The 17,775-nt window shown below is 37.7% G+C and overlaps 1 protein-coding gene across 2 annotated transcripts in view; it reads right to left on the minus strand.

The window, feature by feature from the left end:
• Positions 1-17,775, minus strand: part of CTNNA3 (catenin alpha 3) — a 467,065-nt gene that overhangs the window by 359,095 nt on the left and 90,195 nt on the right. For both annotated transcript variants that reach the window (XM_031053362.2, XM_031053363.2), the window contains exon 5: positions 6,581-6,844. In XM_031053362.2, the coding sequence (XP_030909222.2) occupies positions 6,581-6,844 (264 nt within the window). The remainder of the gene's footprint in view (positions 1-6,580; positions 6,845-17,775) is intronic.

A 17,775-nucleotide genomic window follows, 5' to 3' on the forward strand; every position in this document is an offset into this window, starting at 1 on the left:
GAGATTCAAGATTTTCATCCTCACTTTCAGTCTCTCCTACACCTGTATCTAAGCATTTCTTCTTCTACAAGGCATTTCACTTCTGGAAACAAAAATGCTATTTTGTACCTTTATAAATATGCATGCATTCTTACCACTGCAGTACCTATTTGGTCTATCAGTCTTTACAACATCTTACTCTACAACGAAAAGCTATCAACCCCATTTTACAAGCAAAGAAATGTAGCCCAGACTGCCGGGTTCATGGCCATACAGAAGGTTTGTCTTAAAATACACAACTGTGTGACATCTTCCCCATTCTCAATTAGCATTGTTTCTCCTCTTCAAGCCTTGACTTTGCAGCTGTGGAAAAAAAAAAAAAAAAAGTATTTCTTCTGTCAAACTCTTTCCTGTGTCTGTCCATGCTTCTTGAGGGTCATCTGTCTTCTTTATCCTTGAGGGTCATCTGTCTTCTTTATCCTCCCATATAATGGGCCTGTTTCTTATACTTACATTGTCAATTCTTAAAAAAGATATGTATCTTATACTAAGCTTGCAATGTCTATATAGAATTGTGACACTGTGTATGAGTTTACTACTCAGTAACATTCCATGTTTTATCCAAGTATCTCAGGCCAGACTGTCAGCTTTGTTTGAAAGAGAGGTTCAACACCCCCAAAATTTAGTCTTTTAGAGATCAGGAGGGCCTCTTTATTTAACACAAAAGCAGAAGTGCTAGCTTACAACTGAGAATGTCAAATCATATTACATGAGCAGTCTAGTTCTGCTGATTTTTAGTCTGATAGAATCCCCCACTGTGACAGAAAGTCACTGCTGCTACCTTTAAGAGACTGAATATGTGCAAAGATCAAAATAGTAGCTGTTGTTCAACAATTCCTTTTTTTTTTTTTCAAAGGAATCACAGAATGACAAGGGTTGGAAGGGACCTCGAAAGATCATCTAGTCCAACCCCCCTGCAAGAGCAGGGTAACCTACAGTACATCACACAGGAACTTGTCCAGGTGGGCCTTGAATATCTCCAACGTAGGAGACTCCACAACCCCCCTGGGTAACCTTTTCCAGTGCTCTGTCACTCTCACAGTAAAGAAGTTCTTCCTGATGTTCACATGAAACCTCCTATGCTCCAGTTTACACCCATTGCCCCTTGTCCTACCACTGGATATCACTGAAAAAAGCCTAGCTCCATCATCCTGACACCCACCCTTTACATATTTGTAAACATTGATAGAAGTGTCCTTTTGCTTTTCACTACCTAGGGTAAACAAAAGCCATCTGCCACTCTGGCATTTATGTGTCAAGCAAATTTTCTAAAGAAAAAGAAAAGTAGTGATATTTTCATGAAATGTGGAAGTGTGGAGACAGTGTTCTCACAGGAAAATGGGTATTTGGTACATGAGCTCTGAATAACTCCAAGGGATACAGCAAGGCCGTGGGAGGCCTGAGGAAGCTTAAGCAAGCAAGATAAGAAGAAGCTGTAATTCACTGAGTTATGAGACCTGTGGACTGTTGGCAAGCTTTCGAGGTCAAGTTCTCACACCTGTGCTTAACCAATTATATGTTAGTCACTAAGGGTCTTCTAGACAAGTATCCAATCATGATATGCCAAATTGCTGTAGGTGTGTGTAAGCAGTAGTATGTAAGGAGTTAATGCTTTGCAATAAATGATTTTTGTCTGATGATATTGATCTCTGACTGAATCCATTCTGCGGCATGGAAGTATATTCAAGCTTCAGCATTTCAAGAAATTCAAACTAGTAATTTTTAATCTAACTGAACATCTAAAACAGTGTCATTACTGTCAAGACCACCGAGTCTATATTCCATTCAAATCCATTCATCTATTAAATCCATATGTGGTTCCAAACCTTCAGAGAAAACATTAAACAGGCAAGTATGCCATATACCCTTAAGTGGAATTTAGGTCAGGTAAATCAGAATTTATCTGTGTGTATCCAGTATGTACCAGACTACTTTTAAGAATTATAATCGTATTTTTAACTTAATGTCACAATTTCAGGTACTGTCTAGCTTAGGTAATTCTAAGAGCAGTCAGCATTCTATCAGATCATAAGATAAAAGTTTAAAAACCTAGGAAAAAGGACTTCAGCTACCTTGACATTTTCTTGTTGGTTATTATTAACATGCTCTTACACGCTAGGTATCCTTAGGGAAAGGAAGACTTTGCTACATTTCCCATCCTCAAATGTCTTCTGAAATGTACAAGAATTGTTTTGAGACAGCTGGGTGATTCTCCAGAAAAACTAGAGAAAAGTCAGACTTCATAATCTGAATATTTCCAAAGGAAACCAGTGCAGGTTCTTTCTGCATTACTGTGTTGTTCAAAAGGAAACTTGTATTTCCCAATTTGCAAGCCCAGTGTAGGTTTCTAAACATTCAACCTCACTAGTGTTCCACTGTTTTGAAGTCCTCCATCACATTTAAAGCATTCAAGTTATTTAAGCAGTTTCAGCACTTTGGCCCCATACTTACTACCTTTTAACATACATACTAGAACATAACATACTTGGTGGAGCAAGTTCAGAGGAGGGGCATGAGGATAATAAGGGGGATGGAGCACCTCTCACATGAAGACATGCTGAGAAAGTTGGGGCTGTTCAGCCTGGAGAAGGCTGAGTGGAGACCTCATAGCAGCCTTCCAGTATCTGAAGGGGGCCTATAAAGATGCCAGGGAGGAACTCTCCATCAGGGACCGTAGTGATAGGACATGGGCCAATGGGTTTAAACTTAAACAGAGAAAGTTCAAGTTGGATATAACAAAGAAGTTCTTTAATGTGAGGGTGGTGAGGCACTGGAACAGGCTGCCCAGAGAAGTGGTAAATGCTCCATCCCTGGCAGTGTTCAAGGCCAAGCTGTACAGAGCCTTGGGCAACAGGGTCTAGCGTGAGGCATCCCTGCCCATGGCAGAGGGGTTGGAACTAGATGACTTTAAGGTCCTTCCCAACCTAAACCATTTTGTGATTCTATGAAATAAAACCAGTGGACAATGAGCCTTCTTAAACAACTTCTGTAAGACAATCTGTGGCCTGAAGTTCTAGGATTATGTTATGCTTTGTATCAGAAACTGGGACTACATGTATGAACTCTAGCCCTCAAATTTCTATGGATAATGACTAGAAAGGAAAGGTACTAGTGAAATTCTGTCTGTCTCCATGTTGAATTTTGGAATTTTCATACCACTGCAGTGATACTGCTAGTACAATTTTCTGTCGTCTATATTATGAGAGACTATAAAAAGTCTAAAATTAAGTTACAGACTATTTTCAGCAACTGACAGGATAGACCTTTAAAAGGTTTATGAGTCTGTGTCAGGTGTTTATGCGCATCTAGCAGATGCAACCATAGATTAAAGTATTAAGCATGTACTTCCAAACTACTAGATTTTCTCAAACCAATGGTCACCTATCCAGATACACATAATATATTGAAAAGGAGTTCATATGCAAGCAGAAGGGAAAGAGCATAAATATTTTGAAGATGAAAACCACAGCTATTTGTATACCCATAAAAGCAACATACTAACCCCCTATTTGTATCTCTTGATTATTTCCTAACTGAAAGATACAAAAAATATGTTGATCATGGAAACATTAATCTTACATGCAACTTTGAAACCAAAGCCAAACTGGGATGGAACAATAATTTGCTCAGTCACAAAGACAAAAACAAAGGAAACAGGTGGTCTACTGCCTCCATCTTCTTTTGTGGAAGTAGAGAAGTTGGAACTAGTTAAGAACTACTCAGTAGTTACAAAAAATTCAACTTCTGTACTCTTCAGGACAGAGAGAAGAAAAGCTGAAATTTTGTCAGTACCTGGCAGACCCTGTCATGAAGGCTAAAATCCAAAGAAAAGAAAAAGTGATTGGATAGAATAAAGATGGCTTCCTCTTCTACTCTGAAACATCTCCACATACCCTAACCTCTTGCTGGCAGTGGATGCAGCCAGACTGGCCCTCCCAGGCAACAGCACAGAAAGTCATTTTGCTTTAGTGGGCAAATTCTTAATTATCAATGCCTAGAGTCATGTCTGATAAGAGCAGTAATACAGATCTTCATGTTGTCATGAGAAGCCTTCATTTTCTGTAATACTTCCACAGAAGAAAGGAAATGTACTTGAAGACACTTTTCTGGAAGGGTGAAGGTAGTGAGGTACCATTTTTTTCCCACAAAGATAGTTTAAAGACACATTAAGAAGATTAGTATCAGGCATATCAGGCATCCATTTTTGGCTCATTTCTTCACTTTGTGGAGCTTTCTTACAACAGTAAGATTACGGGTGAGTGTAAAGAAAAACTGCATCCAGCTTAGCTGGAGGCAAGCTGTTACTACGTCTCAAACACAATATGCATTGCATGAAATTATGGAAATGCAGTAAAGGAATTCTTTGCACAGAAAACCTAAGAAGTGCCATGAAAGACTGAAATGCAGCTGAAAATAACCCCTTTCAGCTGCCACCTCTCTAAGAAAGAAAGCATAACTTTAAAAGTAGAATCAAAATAGTTCTCAGCAGTGGGGCCATATCCAAAGACACAGCAAAATTAAAAATAAGTTTTGGCTAGCATATTGATACAGATTTGTAAAACTGCATAAAACTAGTAATTAATGTTTAAATACTTATATTTTAAATATACATATAAAATAACTTATTACACCCAATAGACAGTTTTAAACTAATCTTATACATGAAAGACTCAGACTCACCCACAATGACGTAAGAATAACAAAGTAAGGCATTTTAAGATACAGTCAGTTTCTAGAGGTCAGGACATCCATTCCTGATGTGGAAGACAGCTTTATTTGTGGTAGAGATGTGAGATTCTGTCTCCCTCATTCACATTACAGTCCTTAATACCAAAGTGTTCTGTGCACCTCACCTCTACCAGAGTTGTGCCACTTGGTTACTATTTATTGGAGCAGCAACTTCACTGCTGTGCACTCACATCTCAAGTAAGCACCCTTAATACTAGGTTATGCATAAAATGTCCATAATAATGTAAGGTACGTTTTACATTATAGAGCATTAGTTAAATGCTCTATAAATTGTGCTTTATCTAACCCACACAGTTTCAATTCCCATTTGTGTTACCTAGGTAAAAATGTATTTAGAACTCCATAAACAAATGTTTTTTTACAACAGTCAGACTTCTATGTTCTTATGTTTCCAGATATAAGCAAATTCAATCCAAAAGACTTTTTTTCCCCCATTTTGTGATTATTGCAAATCTTAAGCACTTTAAAACAATAATAAATTTAATTAATTTTTAAAAATCACTAAAATGGTATTGCTTACATACAGACAAGATGAATTAATCATCAGTCATAAGATGCAATCTTTTTGCCAAATTTAGGTCAAATAATTTTTAGTAAAATAGGTAACTAGTAGCTCTCATCTAAAAATCATAATTTGTCATTCAGAGTTTCATGTATATAAATCATGTATTACTCTTAAAAAGTTTACCTTTTTCTTTCATTTATTAAGAAAATTGATTAGAAACTGTAATTTTAAAGTCCAGTGTGAGAAGCATGGAAGGATGACGTATGACATGTAATTGGAGTCTATTACTTTGGGAGGAAACTTTGAGCATGACTGAGAGGTCTGTTTTGATCTATAAAGTGCCACTACAAGATTTGAGTCATATTTCAATGTATTTCTCTAACCTTTCATTGAAAATCTTAGCCAAAATCTATTACCATCAGTCAAAACATTAATCCTCCTGAAAATGTATCAACAAAGTTTGCATTCTGAGTGTGCTATCTGGAAAGTGAGAATTTACAACCAAAAAGACCCATATCTGCAAAGGTGTTTAGAAACTTTTCATTCCTTCTTTGTTGATCTGGGCCTACATCAGTTACACCAGATGAGAAGCATTGTGGGTAATCTCATCTACAGGAGTTTCCTTACCATTTTGGCAGGACAATGAAAAATAACACTCTTAAGAGGCAGCTGTGAGAAAAGGGAAAAGCTCTGTACAAAAGCTGAGGATCAGGCCAGGAGTCGAGAAAGACCTACCTGCTCAAAAAATTTGTTTTAATATTGGAAGTGGAAAAGCAGAATTTGTGAAAGCATATTGGTTATGTCACTTTATTTAATGACAAGCAAAAACATAATTAGGTTTCTAAATCCTTCAGTTATATAAATTATATAATGATCCAAATGAGAAGTTTTGGAGTAAATGACTTCAACTTGTTTTGTACCAACTGGAATACAGTCATGGTAGCAGTGATCACCAACATCTGATAATCACTTATTTGTAAACTAAACTCATGGTTTTGCCCATTTATTCAAGGACCTGTCAATCTCCATCATTAGTGATGCACTTGGAACTTTCCTGCTCTTTGGATGAAGCTAAATGTTGAACATACATGAAGACTTAATTCCAAACTCTTTTGAAGGAAGTGATCCCTCACAATGAAATAATTTATAGTTATAGTATTTAGACTAGGACTAAGCAGAGCATAATTTCTAATACCATTAGGTCCATCACTTATGACAGCGATGGTTAATTAAAAAAAAACCACCCTATTTTTTTAAAAAATGTTTTCGTTCCACAGGTTTACATACCTCAAGTTCATCCAGTGCACTTCCAAGAGTAGCTGCATGAGATGTAGGTTGTCCCACTTTATTTCCAACTCCTTGGGAAGCATTAGAAATTACACTGAGAGCATTCTGTATTTCATTGCAAATTGAATCTTTGCTGGCTGATAGGGATGCAACATCTGAATGTTCCAAACAAGCTGAACATATTGAATGTAGGAGAGAAGAATTTTCCTTCAGGGTTGCACGTGCTGCAGCAATTTCATCTCGCTGATTGCTGGATTTCAAATCCTGTCAGCAAAAGAATATACTGTTTATTTCCAAAAGCAATTCAGAACTGACAAGTAATGTATAAACAAATTTTTTTCTATCTGTTTAAGGAAACATCAAGTTGAATTTATCAAAGATTGCAAAAAGAGAGTACAACAGTGTTTACAATTGAATCACCTTTATATCACAAGAAATGAACAAAGTGCGTGTAAAATAACCCCGATTTTTGTTTTCTTATAACCAGCATCAGGAACTGTACATATTTTTCTTATTTTTAAGCACAGTTTTCCTATGAGAAAACTAGCCTGGAAATAAACTCTTTCCTCCCAGACGTGTTTTTCTTCATTAGCAATAGAGAAGGACATAGGTGCAAACAGGGTTAAGCAAGGAATTCTGTGATTGTTCCATCAAAACAAATCTGTGTTTGCTTCCCTGCTCCACCAGCATATATTCCAAGCATACTGCAGAAAGGAACAGCAGGTCAGGGATAAGAATCCTGTATTCCTGGAAAACAGGAAGTATGAAATGTGTGGAAATGAAAACAGTGCTTGAGAGAAGCCATCTCCTGGAAGTACCACTACCTGTTTTTCTTCTCTCCCCACTACGTACATACTTAAAACACTCAGGTCTCACCATATTCATCTTGTTCCTCCCTTCTCCACACAGATCTTCCTGATACCTTACTTCCTCCTGCCAGCCCAGACAATAAGGAACACAGAGCTCAACAGAGTTTCCAAGTCACATTTAACTGTTTCTAGGAATCAAGCTTGGAAGCTGTTATTTGGACAGATGAAAGTTAACGGACTTTAAGACAACCATACAGTCAACATCAGAATTCTAAGGAGCCTCCTGTCTCATCCTATTTTACTCTAGAAAGGCTGAGAGAGGTGGGGCTGTTCAGCCTGGAGAAGAGAAGGCTGCATGGAAACCTCATAGCAGCCTTCCAGTATCTGAAGGGGGCCTACAGGGATGCTGGTGAGGGACTATTCATTAGGAACTGTAGTGATAGGACAAGGGGTAACGGGCTGAAACAGCAGAGGTTTAGATTGGATATAAGGAAGAAATTCTTTACTGTTAGGGTGGTGAGGTACTGGAATGGGTTGCCCAGGGAGGTTGTGAATGCTCCATCCCTGGCAGTGTTCAAGGCCAGGTTGGATGAAGCCTTGGGTGATATGGTTTAGTGTGAGGTGTCCCTGCCCACAGCAGGGGGGTTGGAACTAGATGATCTTAAGGTCCTTTCTAACCCTAACTATTCTATGATTCTCTGATTCTTCCCACTCTCCTTCTGTATCTTGTCCTTTGAAAACAAACTAGTAGATATCTGCAAAATGGCTTGTGTGAAGGAGACAGTTAAATTCAGGGAAAAAATATAAAAGGAAGGAAAAATAGCGCATCAGAACAATAAAAAGCCTGTGGCACCAACTTCAAACAATGAGAAGAGGCGCAATGAAGAATGAACAACAAAATGCATACAAAACTGCTCGTGGCCTGCTGTAAAGAAAGCTGAAGTCTTTCTAATTATTTTCCTTTGCATTGCATCAGGCTCTAATATGCATTATTTACAAAAGCATCCCAATATCCACTTTTCACTGCATAAAGTTTCTAAGTTTATGCCTGAAGAAAAGAACATTCAATATTAAATGAACCAGTCTTATGTTCTTAAAATCTCATTTACTTCATGTTATGCACTGGACATCAGACTGTGTCTTACTTCCTCAGGGTAACTTTGAAATCTCAGGGATATAGTAAAAAACAAACAAAAAACCCAAACACCAAAAATGGGAGAGGTGGAGGGAGGAGAGAGAGAGAGAAGTGGAGCCTTAAACAGAAGCAGAGAGTTGTTTAACCAGCTGATCATCTGAATTAGAAAACTGACTTACTCTTTTTTGGCATATTAGTACTTAAGATATTTTTACATTTTAAAAAAACCAATATATAAATGAATCACCACTATGCAAGAATGACTTCATTGCCCAGTGTGCTCAAATTAGCGCACTTCCAACCTTGGTAAAGCAATTACAATTTAATCCAGTGCACTCTCAGCAAAAAGTGTTATTTATTTTTTACAGAATCTCATTCTACCTTTCCTACAATTAAATTACAAGACAACAGAATGCCCTCTTTCCTCTTGTGCTGCAAGAAAGCCCTAGAGTTACAATGGGAAGCTAATATAACACTTCAACCTAGCTGTCTCCTACTCTTAAACATTTCTTACTTTACTGTGTCATATGCAAACAGTCAAACTCAAAAGTCCTTCTGGATTACTTTTTTCCTCTAAAACAGTACTGTCTAACAAGGAAATGAGGTGTTCATAAGATAAAAAATGAGAAAACCAGTAGCAGAAAGCCAGTAATGGCAAGTTACATAACATGGCATCTGGAAACAGCCCTTGAACTCGATGCATTAATGTTCCTAAAACACAGACCGTTTTGTTTCATGCAATATTGTGTAGAGTTTCAGAGACATGGTATCATGGTATTGGTAAATTCACCTATGAAAAGCCTTGCCTTTGTTCAATAATACTTAAATAGTTACTGAGTACTTAAATACTCAATAATTTTTTTTTTAAGTTTAAATCCATTAAACTCATCACTACTTTGCAGTTCAGTTGTGAGCTTTGGACAGCCCCGAAAGAAACTGTAGGGCCATTTTTCTTCTCCACCTTGATGAAGAATTAATTCCTCAAAATTTTTCATGTAAACAAGAATCACAGAATCCCAAGGGTTGGAAGGGACCTCAAAAGATCATCTAGTCCAACCCCCCTGCAAGAGCAGGGTAACCTACAGTACATCACACAGGAACTTGTTCTGGTGGGCCTTGAATATCTCCAGTGTAGGAGATTCCACAACCCCCCTGGGCAACCTGTTCCAGTGTTCTGGAAGAGGCAGCTGATAATTTTAGTCTGATCTTCTGCAAAATTGGCCAAAAACACCCACCTAAAATCAACTGATCTCCCTATCAAGCAAGGGAAATAATCATACAGAGGAAAAGGTATGTATGTATAGGACTGAAATATCATTAAAATATGGAACCAGAGGAACAGGAGAACACAAACTACAACTATGTTTATTGTTACTCTGAGATAGTTGTAAAGATGGATCATCTTTCACTGCAGAGGCAAAAGACAAATAGGGCTACAGAGAAGAAATTTCTCAAACCAGCTCTTCTTACTGCTCTCTTCATACCATAACATCTGAGCATCTGTAGTTCATCCAACTACACTACTGAGCTTTAGTCTGTTTTTCTTCACAGTCTACCACTTTCCTCTTACTCAAACTTCTTTTTACATTAGTGGACTATTTCCAGTGGCCTGGGATGTGTTCTTATATACTCAGTCAGCAGCTGAGTTCTAGATACACCACATGAGATTAGCTGAGAGCAAGGATAATCCTGTTTCCAGCCATTGCCAAACTAAGAGGGCCAGTATAGTGATAATTCCCCAGGCTGCTGTCCCACACCCCCTGGGAAGTACTATTACGTCTTCATCGTCATACCTGGTTGCCTCTGATAAAAGTGGAAAACAAACAGATTTCCAGCTGTGGCTTGTTCCAGCTAAATAGGGTGTATGAACAGGAAGACTTTGAATGTAAAACTTGAAAACTACCTTCACAGTTAAGCTTCATTTGTACTACTTCATTAAGAGTTAGAAAAATCAAAATCTGTTCTTTATAACACTTTTAAGGTCTGAGAGCACAATACACCAGGAATCCAGCTCTTATTCACTGTGCATTCCTATCAGCACAACTCATGAGGTCCAGGCCTCACCGTGGGTATAAATCACACTGCTGTATTTTACATCTGCTGCAGTCAACACGAGGTTCACAAAGGCAGCTTCAAATAAAGCGTGCTGCAGTCCTCTAGCTCACTCTGCAGAGACAGATAGCATTGAACTGAGTTTTATATTCAGCAAAAACACAGACATAACAAAATCCCACTATTTCATACTACTATATGGCTGGGAGACAAAAGAATTACTTTTTATCACAGCTTAAACTTGGTATTTAGTGTTCAGCTTTCTGTCAAAAGTGGCAGCCAAATTATGTGCATTTGTGAATCGAAGACAACAAAGATCAAATTCTTCCAAGTGCATCCATGAACCATTTATTGGGGTAGGGCTCCAGTTTACGTATTTCGTAAGTACTGTGCAGTCTTAGAATCACAGAATCATAGAATAGTTAGGGTTGGAAAGGACCTTAAGATCATCTAGTTCCAACCCCCCTGCCATGGGCAGGGACACCTCACACTAAACCATAGCACCCAAGGCTTCATCCAACCTGGCCTTGAACACTGCCAGGGATGGAGCATTCACAACCTCCCTGGGTAACCCATTCCAGTACCTCACCACCCTAACAGTAAAGAATTTCTTCCTTATATCCAATCTAAACCTCTGCTGTTTAAGTTTCAACCCGTTACCCCTTGTCCTATCACTACAGTCCCTAATGAATAGTCCCTCACCAGCATCCCTGTAGGCCCCCTTCAGATACTGGAAGGCTGCTATGAGGTCTCCAAGCAGCCAATTCAGTTGAAGAAAATATCTCACAGACAAGAAAGTGAAAAAGATACTGACTCTCACATCACTCTTAAGGTGTGTTAGTTCTTCCAAGGTAATACTACTTTCATGGAGGTTTTAAAGGCTTATACCTGTCAGGGCCCTGAGAGCACTACTAGGTCTCAAAGGTCTGCCTAGCCTTAGCTGGGGCTCCATCCACCTCCCACCACTGGGCTCTGGAGCTCCCTTTCAGCTCAACCTGGGACTTTCAGCCCCTGTCTGAGCTATTTTGCAGGAGTGTTTGTCTGCAGCTCAGCCACAGCTGCCACACATCTGGCCACAGTCCTGCAGTCCAGACTGCCACCCAGAGACTGACCTCCTGAGGTGTCCGGCCCTGACAATATTGTGCTTCTGAGATATCACTGGACTGTGTCTTACCTTCTCAAGGCCTGACCCTCAACCTGATCCATGGACTGACTTCCCAGCTTGTCCTGAGATACCTCATTACCACAAACTTTCCTGATGATCTGGATTCTTGGTTGAACACAGTCACCATCACCTGGCATGCCCAAGTCATTTTGATGCAGGTCAGTGGGACAGCCTGGCCAGTGAAGCCACTGCCTCAGAGAGCAGCCAGCCCTTGCTGCACCCCCACAATACCTTTATCTAAACAGATAAGCATTTACCACCAGCATGGATCACCTTTTACAAACCCTATTATAAAGGTGACTCTGCCTACTCTAGAAAATGCTAAATTGACAGAAGTTCAAAGCATGACCTAATAGGCCCTCCATGTAAGGCTTTTAGCTATAGATCTGATGACCTACACAAGCGACTGTAACTGTACAAAAGAAAGATTACAAATATACATTGGGAAAAATGCCTGACATAGGATAACGACTTTCTTAGCACAAATGAAACATCACTAGATCACAGAACTGTACTACACTAACTACAAAGGGTCACCTTACATGCATTCCCACCAAGTTAACTATTCAGAAGGTATGGCAGTAAATTAAGAACAGAACTGATTCAAAGGATTTTGTTTAAAGACACCTTGTGCATTTCACATTGATGAATCAAAATCTTTCCATTACCTCTAGAAAGCAAATGATTATACCCTTCAGTAGAGACGTAAACTTGCTGGAAACTCTTAAAAATATCTGATCTGCTCCTTCACAGAGAAAGCATGTGCTCCTGAAGCCAGTTTGTACACACTTCGTTGCTTTAGTTTGTTGGGGTTTTTTTAAATACATGTTTCCAGAAATTATTCTAGTCCAAACAGGTGGATGAAATAAACTAGCACTGTTACAATCCAGAAACATAAAAATTGCTCTTTTCTCATTTCTCCAATAGACAGACAATCCTAAAATACTGACAATCCTTAAAACAACAGTGTTTGCAGGCAGCACAGAATTAAGTGATTTTAAAAGACGCATCTAATAGATTGGCCAGATCTAGAGACAAAAGCAGGAACTTGCCTTTACAAAGCAGCAACACAGTATGCACTTGATTGCCAGGAATTCTAAGCTAACTTGCTACTAAAAAACTCTTAACCTGCCTCGATTTATTTTTCCTGACTTCAGTAGTCCTTAGTGTCTCATGCTATAATTCTACTACATCATGTATACAGAATACATAAACATCATACATACATACACACATAATACTTATACTCTGTATGGTATAAACTGTAGGCAGTTTGTTTGCATCAACCTTATGCATGAATACACAAATGTGAAGTGTTACAGAACAAAGCCATGTCAATGTTATAACAGGACTAAAACTTAAGCAATACTCTCTGCCTCTAAGAAAACTCTGAACTATCTTTATAAAACCGTAACTTTCAGGTAACTTAGAGCAAACACGAAACAGATTTACAGAACTGAAGTTCCCAGTAGAAGAGAAGCCTTGCAATTTCCTCTCTGTATCTATTTATTATTAACCATATTTAAACTGGTAATGTAATATTACATAAAAGCAAAGCTGTCTTATACAGAGGATCAAAAACTGCCCATGACAGGTTAATATCACAGGGTTCCTTTAATTCAATAATGTTTTTCAGGAATTTACTGTTCAGCTACAGAAGATACAATTTATTTTGATGCATCAGACTGCAATTACTGTACAATATTCTGTATGTCTCATGCTTCAGCAACTTCTAGCCCAGTTACAGATGGTAAAGCATCACCTTGCTGTCACTTCTCTATCCATTATTTTACGATTTGGTCGCCACACTTTTAATACCTTGCTCTGTTAACTTTCAGCCTCCTAGATGAAGTACCTGGTTTTGAAAGATAGCAAAGCAATTTTTCCCTGTAAGAATGAAAGATTTTTTCTTTAAAGCCATCAATCCTTCTTCTGCAAACACATACCAGTTAACATATTAGCTCACAGAGGTTTTCTCTGAGTATGATTATGATCACATTTGTCATGTGCTTGGAACTACAGTAGGAAACATTCATCAGGGAGAGGGCTTTGAAGAACCTCCAGGTCTTATCATACCTTGAAGAGAAAAAGATGGCTAACAAAGATGTGAAGAGGAAGCAAGGAAGAAAAGGGGGGGGGGGGGGAGGGAGAAGGGGTGGAAATATAGCAGAAATACAGATTAATTTAAAGAGAGAAAAACAGGAAACAAGGGAGATGCAACATAAAAGAGGGAGATTGAAAAAGTGTAAGGAAGATTAATAAGAAGAAATAATGGATTTGAAGGAGACAATGATATACCATCCTTACTTGATTTCAAACATTTAAAAATACAATAGCCAGTGTAGAAGCACTCAAAAGTAGGGCAGCAGCAGCATACAGTCCTCTTAAGTAACTTAATGATTAAAGCAGCAATCTTTAATTTGTAAAGAAAACACAAGTAAAGCAGCACTTTTTCTTTGTTAACATTTCTACTTAAGAAATACCTTCTCTTTATGCTGCTGTCAAATAGAGCTTAACATTTTCCAGTGTGCATACTGGTCCATAAGAGTCCAGTGTTTTCATGGCATTTTTTTCCTTTCTAAACTTGCTTTGTTTTCAGTGTTTAGCACTGAATGTGATTTAGAGATAGATCTCTTTCCAGAAAGCTGAAAAGGTGGTAGGTGTAAGCTGCTTGTTTCAGAAGCATTACTGATAGCTTGACCCATGAGAAATGACAGATTAAGACCATTCCGTAAACATTCCTAAAAAAGAAAGAAGTACACTACATAGAGCAAGACTCAATACAAGTCATAGTGTAGTTATTTCAAAGGTATGGATAACACGAAGTACCTACATTCATATATAGTACAATGGAACATAATACAGTTGTTAAAGCTTTCAGGAAATATTTTTGCCTGTAACTTTTTCAACAGAAAACTCATTGAAAAATGTGGCAGAATGACATTATCCATAATTACTTATTTCTGCCATTTTATTATATTCTCATAATACCATATCCAATTATCCTTTTTTTGTTTCTTTTTTTTGAGACTTTAAAGTTAGAAGAGATTTGGGGATATTCATTAAATAGAAAACTTGCTTCATTATTTGCACTAGTGGCATTAGGCTACTCAGAAAAAATTTAAGTAAACCTGTTAGTAATGGAAGATCATGTTACACATGATCCACTAGCATTTTCACTGATACACAGTCTAACAGGTACCAAAACAAACAGATACTTCACATTTAGCGTGTTCTAGTTTAGCCTTTTTTCAAACATATTCCATCTGACATAATCAACAAATATTCACGGCCCTAGACCCTATTCTTCTGTCAAACTCCAGGTACTGTTTAACTATTTTTAACATTCATTATATATACTTCCCAAATATTTAAAATAAGCTAGATTACTTTTATTCTAATTTTAAAACCCCAAAACTAAAACAAGCTGAATTAAGTAAATCAATGACAACTTCACACACTGTCTTAAGATGCACACAATTCAAACACTGCAGGGAATATTAAGTTTCTGTAACATGAAGACACACATAATTAACATGCATAAGGAGTGACACTCAAGCAAATGGAACTGAAATGCTAATCCATCAAAAGAAGTTTATTAGCATTACCAGTTTCAGAAATGTTAACAGTTTTGATTCTGCTGTTCAGCTTAAACTGAAAAATGAGCTGGTTTCAAGTATTTATCATGGACAATATAGCACTTTTTTTTTTTCCTTGTATATCAGTTTAAGCTTTCTGGTGTTGTTTTCTGCATACTTTGCAAACACAGGACAGCAACCCAGAGCAAGAAATAAAAAGCCACAAGCCCTTGAGCTCTGTACTGAATCTTAGTGCATTTGAATATGATAGGTTTAATACAAATACAAAAACAAATTACTTCCAGCAGCTATATTCCAGACCTATAAATCACTGTGAATACTACAAAATCCATACAAAGAACAGCTGTATAATTTACAGCATCAGTATCTGTCAAGAAATGCTGCAAATACAGAACCCGATTTTCTCATTTTAACATTTCTATCAAAATTAGAAATTGCCCTTACACAGATTCTAGTTAGATTAGAAATGGTATTCATCTTCCCTGATGGCACTTCAGTGCAGAACGTTATTTAATTCTTACCAGGGTTAAACTAAATTGAGAAAGCATAAACACCAAATTATAAAACACAGAATATTTTTTTACACAGAATATGCTCTGAGAAAATCAGAATAATACTCTGATTGCATGATTTATACTATAGGCAGATGCATTCTACACAAATCTACAAGAAGCAAAACTCATGGCAAAGGTTTAAACAATTGGATTTTTCTCAAGATGCATCCTTACTAACAGTACTAACAGCCACCATACCACACACTCCTCCTTTATACTTGAAGTTTGCATTACCTTCAGAGCATAACGTGACCTGTCCGAGTATGACTTAATATAACCAATACTCAAACTGGCAGAATTTCATTAATTTTATGGAAGAAATCCAAAGTTTTGGATCCCAAAATCAAATGCCCACTTAACAGATATACATTTTTGCTTATTTCATAGAACCATAGAATATTTAGGATTGGAAAGGACCTTAAGATCATCTAGTTCCAATCCCCCTGCCATGGGCAGCGGCGCCTCACACTAGACCCTGTTCCCCAAGCCTCTGTCCAGACTGGCCTTGAACACTGCCAGGGATGGAGCGTTCACAAATTCCTTGGGCAACCCATTCCAGTGCCTCTGCACCATCACAGTAAAGAACTTCCTCCTTATACCCTCTCTAAACTTCCCCTGTTTAAGTTTTAACCCATTACCACTTGTTCTACCACTACAGTCCCTGATGAAGAGTCCTTCCCCAGCATCCTTGTAGGCCCCCTTCAGACACTGGAAGGCTGCTATGAGGTTTCCACGCAGCCTTCTCTTCTCCAGGCTAAACGGCCTCAGCTTTCTAAGCCTGTCTTCATACGGGAACATTTATGAACTCCAAACAATGGAATGTGAAGGTATGAACAAGATCTGAATTTTTCACTAAAGAGGTAGTAAAACTTACCAGTCTGTGATTTTGATTCAGAAAATGGGGGAAAAATAATCTGACTTTTTTTTCCCAGGCAACAGAAATATTAAAAGCTGTATTTATAAAAAACATTCTCTAGTAACATCCTTATTAACACAAGTAGTTTCAAAATTCATGGAACCAAAGTGATTTTGTTTTATTGAAGGCATTAAAAATAGTTCCTTCAAGAATGAGATCAACATGGAACTTCATTAGCTAGTATGTCTATTACCTTAAATGATCAATATCTGTTAACAGTAGTTTAAACGCACAGTGTCAGCTTCCAAATTTATTGTTGAAGTGACCCAATTTACAGCCAAAATGACTAAGTAGGAGACAATGTCTTCTTGGTTTTATTGCAAATGACAACTAACCCTATAGTGCCTTTCTTATATAATAATAAGGTTAGTAAAGACAGTTTTCTTGATGTCTAAATATATAAATAAGGCATTCAAAGTCCCATGAAAAATCCATCTGAGGAAAGCTGATCTGATATAAGGCATTTCATTACAATTATTGATGCATAAAGTCAGGAAAGCTCCAAAACATAATTTCCAAAGTTCAACCACATAAAAGACCTTCAGACCCGTCAGAATTCAGCTTTATTCCTGTATCAGACACATAATACTAGAAAACAACGTATCAAGCATGTTTGTACTATCTCACACAGCCCTAGCTGTTATGATTCAGTGGATCCATCGCCCTTAACCTTAATACAAACGGTATCGCAGACAACACGATCCAAGACAGCCATGTTCACTAGATACAACATCAAAAATATCATGATTCTTATTAATACAAGAAAAAGCAGTGCAAAGCAGTCAGTTTAAAGTTCATTAAAGGAAATTTGGTGAGGACCATACAGATGCTGTGAAACACTGAAATTTTACTTTCACCAAACTGTCCTTTAAGAGATTAGTTACAGAGTTGCAGCATGTCTCCTAAAGAATAAAATTATGAATCCACAGCTGATGATAGTCATCAGAAACATACACTTTGTTTCT

This window comes from Melopsittacus undulatus, chromosome 4 (assembly GCF_012275295.1).
Source record: "Melopsittacus undulatus isolate bMelUnd1 chromosome 4, bMelUnd1.mat.Z, whole genome shotgun sequence".
Classification (NCBI taxonomy): domain Eukaryota; kingdom Metazoa; phylum Chordata; class Aves; order Psittaciformes; family Psittaculidae; genus Melopsittacus; species Melopsittacus undulatus.